This window comes from Aulostomus chinensis, chromosome 15 (assembly GCF_037954235.1).
Source record: "Aulostomus chinensis isolate RoL2024-O1b breed Wild chromosome 15, RoL_Achi_v1.0, whole genome shotgun sequence".
NCBI classification, from domain to species: domain Eukaryota; kingdom Metazoa; phylum Chordata; class Actinopteri; order Syngnathiformes; family Aulostomidae; genus Aulostomus; species Aulostomus chinensis.
In genome coordinates, this window is record NC_141334.1 from 23673063 (window position 1) to 23687384 (window position 14322).

A 14322-nucleotide genomic window follows, 5' to 3' on the forward strand; every position below is an offset into this window, starting at 1 on the left:
TATTTTTGTTAATAAAGAGTACTTCTACTGAGGCAGCGTAAACGCCGTCATCTACTATCTCGATCTGTTCATGCGCAAACGGGATTACAGACTGTATGTTTACAACGAGGAGAAAAAGGCAAGTATAAATACAGCATTCACGTGGACTGTCTGACGTCACTGCTTAAACACGTGTCTCGGCACGAGATTGGTCAAACTGTTGCGAGAACCGCAGAGCTGCTGTGAGAATATGTAATCAGGGGGCGTGGTTAGGCAAACGTCCATGATGGACGCTCTCAGTCGGGCCGGTGTCTACGAGGCGCTGCACGGCTCGTTCACGCCACTCAGCGATGGCTTAGGTCGGATGTCTGGAGGATGGACGTCCTCCCCCGGCGTGGTGGTGATATTTTCCTGCTAATCTTACACTGACAGGTGAGTCAGGTGCTCTCATATTCAGTTTCGGAAAAGTTCGTCCCACCGGCCAGCACGAGCTTATATTTGACGGACAGATGTTGTACTGTGGCTGGAGATGAGGTGTGCACTACTTATAAGGTACTGTTACTACTTGCTGGAGTTGAGGGGTGTTCTAAATACTGGGTACTGTCAATACAGCCTGTAAATGAGGAGTGTACTACATTCTGGGTACTGTTACTACAGGCTAGAAATGAGATGTGTATTACTTACTGGGTACTGTTTCTACTGGCTGGAGATGACGTGCATACTACATTCTGGGTACTGTGACTACCGGCTGGAGATGAGTTTTATACTGCATACTGTGTAATGTTACTACCGTCTGGAGATGAGGTGTGTACTGCATTCTGGGTACTGTTTCTACAGGCTGGAGATGAGGTGCGTACTACATGTAAAGTCACGTCTATTTTATTTGTATTGCGCCAAATCACAACAAAAGTTGTCTCATGACACTTTACAAGTAGAGCAGGTCTAGTACTACACTCCTTCAGTGAACCTCCACCCAACAGTTCTCCGTCAGCAAGCACATCCTGCAACAGCGGTGAGGAAAACCTTCCTTTTAACAGGCAGGAACGTTGGGACGGATGTCTGCTTTGACCAGTTGGGGGGACAGAGAGCAGGAGAATGGGGCAGAGACAAAGACAGATAATGAAGGAAGACATACAGAAGGAAAGAGAGGGACAGAGATAAAGAGAGTGATAAAGGGAAGAGACTGATGGACAGACAGGGACGTGAGCAGGTGGAGCTATGGGTGGTAGCTTGAGCCTCTTCAGGTCTGCAGCCTCCTCCAGCAGCACCAGGATCTGGGATGAGGGGAGCCTGAAGGCTCCGGAGAAGAAGACGAGTTAGTAATACGTATGAGTATGATTTATGTATGACACATATAGGAGGACAGAGAGGGAAGAGAGGAGGAGAGAGAAGCCCAGTGCACCATGGGAGATCCACCAGCAGCCTAAGCCTATAGCAGAATAACAAAGGGCCAGCCTAAGTAGTCCTAACTATAAGCCTGATAGAAAAGGAAGGTCTTTAGTCTGCTCTTAAACATAGAGTGGGGGTCTGGGTCCTGGACCGAAACTGGGAGACGGTTCCACAGGAGGGGAGTCTGATAGCTGAAGGCTCTGGCTCTCATTCTACTGTTAGAACTCTAGGAACCACCAGTAACCCCTCATCCTGGGAGTGAAGGGTTCTAGCTGGATCATAGGGGACTATGAGCTCTGTCAGGGACGAAGGAGCCTGATTGTTGAAGACTTTGTATGTTAGAAGGAGAATTTTGAATTCTATTCTGAATTTGACAGGGAGCCATGCAGAGAAGCCAGTACAGGAGAGACATGGTCTCTGCTACCAGTTCTAGTCAACACGCAGGCAGCAGCATTTTGGACCAGCTGGAGAGTCTTTAGGGACCTACTGGTGCAGCCTGATAGGAGGGAACTGCAGTAATCCAGCCTGGAAGTGACAAAAGCATGAACTAGTGTTTCTGCATCTTTTTGAGACAGGATGTGTCTGATCTTAACGATGTTTCATAAATGAAAGAAAGCAGTCCTGGAGATTTGCTTAATGTGGGAGTTAAAGGACAGATCCTGATCCAAGAGAACTCCTAGGTTCCTTATGGTAGTGCTGGGGGCCAAGGTAATGTCATCCAGGGTACCTATCTCATCAGATTGAGTGTTTCTAAGGTGTTTTGGGTCCAGCACTATAACTTCAGTTTTGTCAGAGTTTAGTAAAAGGAAATGATTGGTCATTCAAGTTTTTACCTCCTTTAGACAGGCCTCCAGTTTAGTCAGCTGATTTATTTCAAATGGATGCATTGATAAGTACAGTGGCTTATCGTCTGCATAGCAGTGAAAATTAATTTAGTGTTTCCTTATTATGTGACCTAGAGGAAGCAGGTATAGAGTATTGGGTACCGTTACTACATTACCACAGGCTGGAGATGAGGTGTGTACTGCATACTTGGTACTGCCACTACAGGCTGGAGATGAGGTGTGTACTGCATACTTGGTACTGCCACTACAGGCTGGAGATGAGGTGTGTACTGCATACTTGGTACTGCCACTACAGGCTGGAGATGAGGTGTGTGGTACATACTGGAATTGTACAACAGGTTTCTCTACATGGAGCCACGGCGGTGGTGTATTACATAACAGTATTGTCTGTGTGTGTCTGTATGTTATTGAGTCTGTCATCAAGCACATCATTATTAATATTGCCAGTATACTTCTGTCTGTGTGTCTGTATGTTATTGAGTCTGTCATCAAGCACATCATTATTAATATTGCCAGTATACTTCTGTCTGTACGTGTATTAGTACATGTCTGTTGTACACGAACCAGATTAGTTTGACAGGATTGTCGTTCAGCTCATGAGCTCATAAGGGAGACAGACGTGTGAGCAGGTCTGTCCATCAGCATCACAACTCCAACCATTGAAGCACCCCGAACAGAATCTGAAACAATTTCTGACCCCTGGCTTTCAGGGACCCGGGTCTGGGTCCTGGATTGAGGGCCATGCACTGAATTCCGGCTCTGAGTGGTGAACCATACTGCTGGAATGTCGCTCAGCTTGAGTACACTTTCTGAGGCGAAGAGAACATGTGCCGAACTCCTTATTTGTGTGTGTTTCGGCTGATCACTTGGAGTGTGTAGAGTCCCGAATTACTCGGTCATGCAACAAACAACACAATGGAAATTCCAGGGGGCCTCACATACACAGATAATATGAAAACACCCTCAATGCGAAGTGTTAACACTCTTGAACTAACACAAGGGGCCTGAACACAACTATCCTTACTATCTGAGCGGGACCGTAGCTCGGCCTTGAGAGCGAGTGACGAACGAACAACTAACTAAACTACTAATTTATGATACACTGATGATATAAATAACAGGTTATGTACCGTGAATAAGAAGTATTTATCTCTTCTGCATCATTTGGTTGTTTTTAGGCTCCATGACAGGGAGACTTTGACCAACCACAGGTCAGCTCAGTGGGAGGACACTCCTACTGGCTGCTCCACCGAGTAGCAGCCCTCTGACAGGCACTGTGGCCTGCTGTCAGAGCGCTCCACCTTTGGGATTCTGTGGAAAACACAGACAGATGTGAAATGCTGGACTCAGATGTTGATGTCGGTTTGGAATCCTCTCAGCACCCTGTCAGCGATGACTCCGAAGCGTTCATTTGTCACTCTGAGGTAGATCTGCTCCCACTATGGACTGTGGTCTAATTGGTCATGTGTGCATATGTCACAGTTGTCCATGTGCTTTTGTTGCTCCTTGAGGAGGCCTGGGCTCCACCTGGAGAGCCTGGGCATGGACTCTGTTATTCTTAGACCTCCGACAGGTAACTTGGCTTACCCTTTATCTCGTTGGGCCACTGCTCTGTAGCTGGCAGGCCTGCTGAATGGGTGGATCTACTGGAGCTCTGGAACGCTGTTGCTGTTTTCGTTCCAGCCACATGCGATATAGTCTGAGAGTCATTCATCGAAACTCTTTGAGCCCAGCAGAGGGACACGGGGTCCGTGGTCTGTCTTGATGTAGAGGTTTTTTCCTGTGGGGAACTCAACAAACCCCAAACAGGCCCGTGTGGAAGCCACTGCCTTGCTACCTATACTGCATAAATCTACTTAATAAAAGAAAAAAAGTCATAAATGTGAAACTATTTAAATTAGGCAGCCTGGTGACTGTTGCAATTCCTTTGGGGACATTCTGTTGTTAAGATGAGCAAAATGAAAAGGAGTGTCATCTGTTTCACTTTGTTGTGAGAATCTGAGGGTGAAGAGGAACTTGGCTGTGGGGGAAGACGTCCACACCACCGTCCACGCTTGGCGCAGCAGCAGGAGGAGAAGCGGTGCAGAGGTGCAGAAACAACTCCAACAGCTGCTGTTGATGCCAAGAATGGAAGACGTGCACAGACATGTAATATTGGCATGTTGTCATGTGTTAAATGCAGCAGTGATTTAGCCTCTTTCCTCCAGTGGGCCTACAGGCTGCATCTTGAACACAGAATCTTAACACCCCAAGTATTTGGCAACCCAAATAAAATCCTGTTTCCTCCCTGTGACTCACAGCCAAGTCTCTGATGGTTTATGGTGTTACATATTGAGTTACATGAGTGATCAATGATTAGTTGTCATTTGTGGTCAGTGGTCGACTGGTTTGGGCTTTTTTAGGGCCAGCTGATACAATAGTGGAGGAGAGAGAGAGAGAGAATTTAGAATTTAGCAAAGTATGTTTTTGCACAACTTTGTCATTTAGCACAGAAGTCTAAAAGCATAAACAGAGAGTGGGGAAGAAATAATATTTTTAGCTCAAAACTTATCCATACAATAGCTCATTATTACGGACTGAACGCAACACTTCCTTGTATTCCCATACATTCACAAACCCTTCAAAATCTTTCATTGCTGGATAAAATTTAAAACCTATTATCATTCTGGATTTCACCAATTTCAAAAATACAGAAGCACAATCTTGACCAGACACACCTTCTACAGCATTTCTCAGACTAATCCACATCGCCATCTTTGCCTGTCCAGTCACAAAATTCGATAACTGACACAGACACCCAAAATAACAATAACAACAATGTTTTGTAAACCCTTCATGAAATGCTCTAAATATTAATTCCAAGAGACAAAACAACATGGAAGTCTATCACATTCCATAAAACCATGAAAAACGGTTTCTCTCGAAATACAAAAAGGACGCTTATCCTCAACAGTTTGATTACAAACAAAAAAAGCCTTGACAGCTTCTGTCCCATGTAAAATTTTCTGCTGTAGGTCACCATGTTTTTTCGGTAATGGTGGTTTATATAAAGCCCTCCATGCAGGTTTAACTTATAACTTTATCCTGACCAGCACAGAAGACGATGCCACAAAGAAGATGCCACCACATTGTTGCAGATCAATACACGCCCTCTTTACGACATCTGTGGTATTAACCATAACCGTCTACTAAGGCGGCCTTTGATTTTCTCAAGGATGCCCTCCCTATTTTTCAACTGGATTGTACTGGTTATCCCCTAGAAACACCCCAAGATATTTAAAACCTCCCGTGAGGGCTGTGACAGTTTTTGTCAAATTTCCAATGTCCTTTTGATTTTCAACAATTACATTTACATCATCGGCATAAGCAGATAAGAGCTTTGAATTGAAGTATGGCACATGGAAACCAGAAATCACTTTTCTTAGTTCTGTTAAAAAAGGTTCAATTGCTAAAGACTAACTTTCCTGAAAGAGTGCAGCCCTTTGTACCTTGAACGGAGAGCGTAAACCACAGTTGATATTCAATATGCTTTCAGCGTCACAATACAAAACCTTTGTCTCAGTGATAAAACTAGAGGTGAACCCAAACACAGAAAGGGTTTTCATCAATGGTTATGTTCTACCAGATCAAAGGCCTGTTCTTGGTCCAAAGAAATTAGACCAGCATCAATGCCCAGTCGTTTGGAGAATCCCAAGAAATCCCGGATTAAAGTAACATTGTCAAATATTGACCTGCTAGGTGTCCAGTACGCCTGATCAGAGTGGGTGACCCGCCCAATGACTCTCCACAATCTTGAGGCCAGACTTTTTGAGAACAGTTTACTATCGCAGCAGAGAAGTGCAAATGGCCTCCAGTTCTTGACACCATGCAGGTTGCCCTCCTTTGGAAGCAGAGTTAAAACTGCTCTTTTATAACTCATGGGAAGCTGACCTTTAGCAATGCTGTCATTCAAAACTTCTAGCGGGTCCTCCCCAAGCACAGGCCAAAAGCACCTGTAAAACTTTATGGGGAGACCATCGATGCCAGGTGCTTTCCCACATTCCATGCTCTGCAGTGCACTAGTCAGTTCTTCCAGTGACAATGCTGTCTCCAACTCCATGGCGGATTCCTCTGAGATCTTTGGAAGATCATCCAGGAAATTGCTTTCCATGGCCAGTTTTTCAGCGTATTCACTGGTGTATGGGTCAGCATAGACCATAGCATTGCAAGACTCCTTGATTCTGCAAGTGGAACAGGAATATATCTGCTCTGGCCATTTTTACGCTCCAGACCAAAGAAGAATTTGGACTGAGCATCCATCTGTGCCACATTCTGATGGCGGGATCGTATAAGTGCATCTTGCGCACTAATACCCAACTGATCAGCCAGTTTAGGTTTTTTTGCCTTTGTTGCTTCAATGTGTAAGCAAATATCCTGTGGATTCAGCTAAATCCTGAAGTTCCACAATTTCCATCTCAACGTTTTCCATAGATTTGATAGTGTCATTTGGCATTGGCCATCTTAACTTGCCAATATGTTGTTTTAAAGGTCTGGAATGCCTAAAGAACAGGGGCAATGTGGGGAGAGGCCCCCTCGGGGTGCCTCAAAAAATGCCAAGGACAAGAGTAACAGCGCCACCTTGAGGGCATCCCAGGGTGGAATCCACAGAGAACAATCAGGGATGGGCGACATAAGGATGCTGCGCCGTGACTCAGAATGGGACTCTGAGAAAGACTCGGGCTTCTCAGGTGAGCAAAGTTTCAACTGGATGTCCAACAGATTTCAGTCCCATTATAACGTTTATTGAGAAAATAGAAATGTTTTACACAGGAGGGTTTAATAAGGCTTCTATGTCATCTTCAGTATTTGTATTAATCATGGCCTGTAGCCATAATAATGTTCCAGTGGACCAGCAAGTGGGGAGTGGAGGACGTCTGCCTGTCACTGAGAGAGCCGGGGCCTGTACTACAAAGCTGGCATGATGATGGTAGTCAACTCACTGAATGAACCACCTGTTTGTGTGAGCATTCAAGTGAAAGGGGCAGAGCCAGCTCTAGATGACCAATGAGCAACATGGACATGGAGAGATGCATAGTTCACTCAGGTGGAGCAAACTAGAATCATTCAGAAGTATGAGGAATGTGAATCCATAAAGCAGGCTAAAAGTAAACCAGCTGCTGCAGTTACCAGGGATGTGCTAAAAGGTTCCTGCCCAGAAACCTCATCTCCCTGAATGAGATTCCTGCCTCATGTAGACCAACACTCAGGGTGATCAGCTGATTATATTTCATTATTCTGTGACAAGTAAGTCAGGAGTTTTGCCACCTGATTCAAAATACCTTAGTGAGTTTCAGATAAAAATGGAGAAAACTGGTGATAACATCAAGTGTTGCTTGTAAATATTTTGACCCGATATCTCACTGTACCTCTTTGGTCTGGAGCACAAGTTGACAGGGTGGAAAGCCAATATTCTTTGCAGTAGAGAAAATCCCAGGTTGACCCTGAAGTGACCTCACTAACCCTCTAATCCTGCTTCATAGTTCTGGGCCTGCTCTCTTACACAGATTTGTCCTGCTGATCAATTTGCAACCATCTGATCACAATCAGCGTCTTCTAAGCAGCACACCGCCACTAATAATCAGTCCATCCAGAAAAATGTGGAGTTTTTTTGTGATTTTTGCGGGCAAAAATCCCTGATTATGCGGCATGTTGTTTTTTTTTAAATACGATACGCGACGAAATTGCGGGAAATTGTAAAAACTGAGGTTTGATGAATAAGCGTGATTCCCCCAACTCTCTGTTCTCACCAGGCTCCTACCTTAATGTAAAGAGTCGTTTCTAATGACTTCCTATGATAAGCGAGCATACTGCATCACAGGAAGTGCTGGTAACGATGAAGTTCTCATCTTGTTAGATTTCAAACCCAAATAAACACATGGCTCAAGCTTACAAAACGTAGATGAGTCAAACAAGTTCCAAGCAAATGAGACTGATTTGCAGACTTCATCATGTCTTTGCGGGGTTTGCAGCTTTCCGATGACGTCACTTCAGGACGTTCCCAAGGCAACAGGAGGAAAGTAGCAGCTGTTGTTTGAAGTAAACGTATCATGTTCAACTTTCTGTGAAGACATGTGTGACGTTTGATTATGAAATCCTGTAAGCCCTGCATATTTTGTGCATTTTGCATGGAAATCAGCAAATTATGCGGTGAACGTGCGGCGTCATTGAAAAAAATGTGGCCCCCGCATAAATGCACGGACTTTGGCTGATAATGTATTGAGGTATACGATTGCTTAATCGTGTTTTTCTGGAGGGACTGAGTCATCACTTTTTGTGGACATGACCTTGTTTAGATGCATGTGGACAAACTGCCCTTAAACCAGAGTTTAAAAGCTTCCCACAGAAAACGGTCAAAAAAATATAATCTGAGCTCAGTTCAGTGGGCCTTCTTCATGAAAGCCTCTAAAGCACAAATTTGTTCTCACACCATGTATTTTTTTAAGGCTCTATTTTTCTCTAACAGAAAGGGGTGCTGATGGCTTTTTGTAACTTGCTCCTGGCCCCTCTGTAACTGAGGAGCCCCGACAGTCACCTTCAGTTTTGAGGTGTGACCGAGGGAGGGTCAGGAGAAACCTACCAGAGGATCTCGGACTGTGTTCCTGTGCGTAGGGGCTCAGGTCAGCTACATATTCTGGGGCTAACCCCTTCATCCAAAGTTTAAGATCCACTCTAAAACAAACTGGGAGACAGTGAAGGCATTTTAAAATGGGTGTGATATGTTCTCTCCTGCTGGATCCATTTAGGAGTCTGACTGCAGCATCTTGAATCAGCTGAAGTGTGATCTTGTTCCCTATCAAATCTAATCTAAGTGTGTATCTCTGTTTCCAAGGTCCTGCAGGTAGAAATGTCCTGACTGTCCCTCTGTCCTCTTCCTGTCTTTCTGTCAGAGGCCAGCTCAGAGGACCAGCGCAGCAGCGTGAGCGAACCTCACCGTGCGAACACTGCAGGCCACAACTTGCCTAACTATGAGGGGCTCACACAAATTTACGTCATCAAAAACTTAATGGTCAAGCCGGTGAGACATTCAATTGCCAATAAAAGCTTTTTGTTTTACTTTGATGGAACAGAGAACAGAGATGGGACTATATATTTGGAGTACTCCAGCAGAGTCAGTCAGTACGTGATTGTCACCATGTACCTAAATAGTTTCCATGTACCTAAATAGTTTCCTTGTTTCTCATCAGCTCAACAGTAATTCGTTTTTTTAATTGTTTAATCGCGTGTTTCACCATGTGAACTATATGGTGACAACTTCAAAACTGAGACATAATGGCGAGGTGCAGGCAAAGTGCAAATCCTGTATTGTGTTTTTAAATGCAAAATGTGAATATAGTGTACTGGCATTTTGCATTGTTGCTGTCTCTAAATGACGATGTATTTTTTTAAGGCGCTTTGACACGAACAAAATGTATACTTAACCTCATCCATCCAGTGACTCTGCTGTCTGGTCAAAAATTATTCATAATTCAGGTTTCTACACTTTACCTTACAAAATGGAAAACAGCATAAACAGGGATGTACAATCTTTTAATGAAGGGTTTTGAATTTTTTTTTTTACTATAGGGCATTTTTTTAAATTTTAAAATAAAACCTCACCTGGGGCCAACTTAAGGCAGCCCTGATTGAAATGATGAGGAAAGTGTGGCACCCCACCTGCATCGTCATCATCATCATCAAAAAAAGAATTGTGTTCATCCCTGCGGTAGAGGAACAGACGTGTTTATCATTTCCTTTGATTTGTCACCTGTCTGCACATCTGGATTCTACGCCATGCTGCAGTACAGCAGCCCTGTCGAATACGTCGCATGTGACTTTATCTAATAATAGTTTTCCTGGTGGATAAATCTGACACTTATTTCCTAAAGGTTGGGCCTTTTAACTCTCAAGAATAAATGGAAACATTCTCGTCCCAGTTTCTAAGAGTCTTCAAGATGTACGAGACCTCTTCAAAAGTCTTGTTTTGTCTGCCTAGCAGGGAAAAGCCATCAATCATCAAAATATTGATGGTGGAGTTCCCCCCGGCTAAATGGGGACAGCAGCTGCTAGCTGAAAACACAACTCCGACATGACTGTCTTTATACGCTTCCACTTGATGAATTAGTTTAGTTTTCACTCTTTTTAGCGCTGATCTCCATTGATTTCTCAGACATATTTCTGCCTTTACCTGCTAAATTCAACATTTTGGTAGATTTGCACTGGAGAATGTTGTTATTGTGCCATTTTATACAGACTGTAATGACGCCATGGTAATTAACAGCCGAGGCAAAATCAAACTCATGTTCTTGATTGATTCTTAAAAACTGCCCAATGTTGCAAAACCTTTTTAGCCTGTAAAAAACAAATCCCCCGACAACCCAAACCATCAGCATAACCCAAGAAAAAACTGGTCCAGGTTGTTCTGCCTGACACTGAAGCTCATTCTTATCTTTTGATTCTTTTAAACCTTTTTTTGTCTTTCCTCTGATCTCTTTTTGACTGTAACCTCCTGCCCATCTTTTGCTGTCTCCCTCACTATGGCCTCTATTTGCTGCACACTTAAAACCCACCCACAACCTCCTGCGAGTGCAGTCTAGACAAGAACAGCTTCTGCATGGACCCTTGACTTGGGGTGGAGACTGGCACAGCTTTGCTGGTCCTGAAGTGCCCACCCAGCTCTTACTGATACAACAGCCTGCAATACCGGCCTCTTCTTCCTGTACCCCACCCTCTACATCCAGCCTATCTACACCTCCATGTCAAGTTAAAAGAGGAGGCAAGAAATCCTACCTACCCATCCTGAATTCTTACCCTCGCATTGCCCCCCACCCCAGGAAGGAGGACACAGGTGCCACGTGGGTGAAGGGGGTTAAAGAGAGTGCCAGTGAGGGTCAAAGTCAACGCAAACGAGTGTGCACTGAGGAGGAGCAGAGGGAGACTGTGTCCACCAGCAGCCACCTCTTCAAGCACCAGCAGCAGCAACAGAAAGAGGCCCAAGTCCAGTCCAAGCATAAAGATGGAGGTGGCCACAGCTCATCTCACTGTCCCAGCGTGGACTCCTCCACCCATCCTAAGCCCCACCACTGCAAACAGAGTTCAGCGTCCAAGATTGTGGGCTCCCCCTCCATTTCCAGCTCCCAAACACCGTCGCCACCTTCCTCCTCTGACACCCCCTTGTCCTCCTCTCCTCCATCATCAGCTACCTCCTCCTCTCACAGCCCCTATCGCCTGAACCCGAACAGTTCATCCACCCGCCAGCGCCGTTTCCTCAACACAGCTGAAATCCTGAACCAGTCAGGGCTGCTGGCCATCACGCTGCGTACCAAGGAGTTACTGAAGCAGAATGCCACCACTGAGCGAGAGATCGCCCAGCTCCGTCAGCACACGCACCTATTCTGCCAGGTCGCCCAGGCCAGTCAGAGCAGGTGCCACAGAGGGTATGAAAACCTCAGCAAACTCCTCCAGGCCATGACTGAGTCAGACTTCTACCCCAACCTAGACATGGATAAAGTGCTCAACAACAACCACCCAGAGAGCAAGACGAGAAGTGAGGAAGACCAAGAGAAAGACTATGACATCAGAATCAGCAAGACCCACACGCTGGCGTCGGTATACGGTCTAGACGAAGGAGCATCGCCACCCTCGCCACTTTTTGCTCCCTCACCAGAAAGAGAGCAGGCAGATCCCATGTCCACCTCCCTGAGTGCTTCCAGGTCTGACCACAGCCAGAGGAGCAGACAGGGAGTGATGGACACCATGTTTCCAGAGAGCCCCACACAGAAGCTCCTGTAACTCCCTGAGGAGGACAACATGGATGTAGAATGCTGGTTTTCTGTTGAGTGTGATTGAAATATTTCCCTAATATTTAGATAAGTATTTCCTAAATCCTGTTGTCCATCTTCTGTATTTTTGCCTTGTGGGGACAAACCCTTTCATTCAGGTGGCAGAAACAGACGGACAACTGAAACCTGTTTACAGAAAGATTCAACACAACGCTCCTGGACTCTTGTTTCCACTTCTCAGGGTTGTATGCTTACAGCTAGCTTTTACTTTCTGGTGTTTAAAGAGTGCATGAGTTTAACTGATGACTGAAGATGGTTTTTATTCCCTTTAAATAGAAATTGTGTGGAAACAACACTAGACTGAACTGTGACATTAGCATAATGCACAGGTCTAAATGTTATTTGTACAGATAAAGGAATGAGCTCACTGTCACTGTTCGTTTGGGAGCATTTTTGTAGTATTTTTGAGGTGAGTGATAAGGCCAGATTAATTGTATATTAAAGAGAGTAATGCCTTATTGTTATAAATGTATCGAGTATCGGTAATACTGTAGCTTCTGTTTGAGTATTATGCGCTCACACACTACAATTTCACTGTTCAATCCTGTAATTTACATGATTAAACTTACAAATGATCCTGGAATTTAGAGTCTGGAAGGAGAACCTTTGATCTATAAAGAAAAGAAGCAGTAAACTGATTTGGTTCAGTCACAATTCTGGTGTTCCTCATTCACCGATAGTGCTGTTGTGTCGGAGGTTCACGTTGGTCACATGACTGTTGACGCTGTTGACGCTGTGGTGATAGCACAGGATGCAGACGGAAGTATCTGATAATCATATTCCAGTCGTTGTATGGGTGTGTTTTTTAACTCTATTATTATTATTATTATTGATCATTTGTATTTATTTAATTTTTTTTACCTGTCATATTTGAATGTGTGTGTGTGTAGCATTAGCTTGTGAACCATAATTTCATTAAAGATTTTAATAATTTTGCTATCAGCTAACTGTAGATGTGGAACACCGATCTTCATTACTGTCAAAAATAAACAGGTGTACGGTAACAAATGTTTGGTTTTATTTCCTTTAAAATGCAATCATGCAACAACAAAGAGGAACCTCCTGGTACAGATCTACTGATTATGGAACTACAAGGTAAATATATAAATGAATAATTGTAAATGATGATAAAGAGCATTTAATAAGGAGAGTAAAAGAATTCCTCAGACAGGCATTTGAAGGAGGAAAGATAATTCTGCAGTTCTTTTGTGGAGGACAGCTGACACAAATGGTGGGAGATCATTTTAAGGTTGTTTTTTCTTCTTCTCCTAAACGCATTTGTAGACCGTAATGTGTCGAGTATCCATTATAAACTCCTACTGCAAAAAAAAAAAAAATCCTTTCTTTTTCTGTCCAAGCTGGATTTGTGTGATGGGAGGAGAAGGCAACTGTTGACCGTTCCCAACTCCACCAGTGGGTAGCAAGACTGTCCAGTATTAGAAGAGTAAAACTGATCAAGGTGATAAAACTCTTTAAATCTCCTGGATTTCAGTAATCAATGTAGTCTGTTTTTACGCTAATTTTGTGTTCAGCCCAAATTTCGTAGTCGATGAATCTGTTGTATTTTAGGTGTAATGTCTCATCTTCAGAGTATGTGTTCACCCAGTGAATTTCTATCAGGCTCGAAGCTTCCACCTAAAGACTTAAAGAGATCCATGTAAGTCACGGAGGGAGACACTCAAGGATGCACAGAGTTGACCGCAAGGAATGGAGATCAGGTTCTTTCTTAGCAATCTGCTGGCTGGAGGGAGGAGGAGACCAGGCCGGAGGACAGACTTCAGTCATACAATCAAAATAGTGTGAATACAAAAATGTAAGTACGTGAACAGAAAAACGTGTAAGAGGCGCTCTGGTAACAATGATTGTTATTCTGCTATCACTAAAACCGACAGCTGTAACTGCTTTTTCATGCCAGGTTGCTATTTTTCAGCTTATAGACTTAATTATCACACCTTAAAATGTAAAGGTAATGTGTATTTCACTTCCGCAAGACACGTATTTATGATTTTCTTTCTATTTCACAATTGCGTGCCACTTTTTTTTGCATGCCACTGTTGGTCTTTTAGAATTCCAAGAAAATATGTTTATGTTTGTGCTCCCAACGTGAACTAATGTGGAGAAGTTCAGGGGGTAGGAATATTTTTTGTTTATTTGTGAATGCTCCTGTCATCTGTTGAGCAGTGGATCAGTACTGAAGTGATTAAATAAGCGTCTTGCAAATGTAAAGAAAATGCACAATAGGGAAACATTCA

General features: G+C 43.9%; 1 protein-coding gene across 3 annotated transcripts; it reads left to right on the forward strand.

Annotated features, from left to right (window-relative positions):
- Window positions 1-228: 228 nt before the first annotated feature.
- LOC147249222 (CLOCK-interacting pacemaker-like) lies at window positions 229-13089 on the forward strand. 3 transcript variants are annotated; one of them, XM_086227057.1, is made up of 7 exons: window positions 229-411; window positions 3392-3637; window positions 4180-4361; window positions 6741-6940; window positions 7081-7179; window positions 9140-9267; window positions 10821-13089. In XM_086227057.1, coding segments are annotated over exons 3-7 (1629 nt in total). In that variant the 5' UTR covers window positions 229-411; window positions 3392-3637; window positions 4180-4359; the 3' UTR covers window positions 12021-13089. The 3 variants fall into 3 exon arrangements, with proteins under 3 accessions (XP_086083183.1, XP_086083184.1, XP_086083185.1); XM_086227059.1 differs by lacking the exon at window positions 7081-7179 and having other exon boundaries at window positions 231-411; window positions 10821-13088; XM_086227058.1 differs by lacking the exons at window positions 3392-3637; window positions 4180-4361.
- Window positions 13090-14322: the final 1233 nt, after the last annotated feature.

Coding starts and splice junctions, on each gene's coding strand:
- LOC147249222 (XM_086227057.1), top strand. Junction 7,180..9,139: donor ACAAAGCTGGCATGATGATG/GTAGTCAACTCA, acceptor TCTTTCTGTCAG/AGGCCAGCTCAGAGGACCAG. Junction 9,268..10,820: donor AAAACTTAATGGTCAAGCCG/GTGAGACATTCA, acceptor CTGCGAGTGCAG/TCTAGACAAGAACAGCTTCT.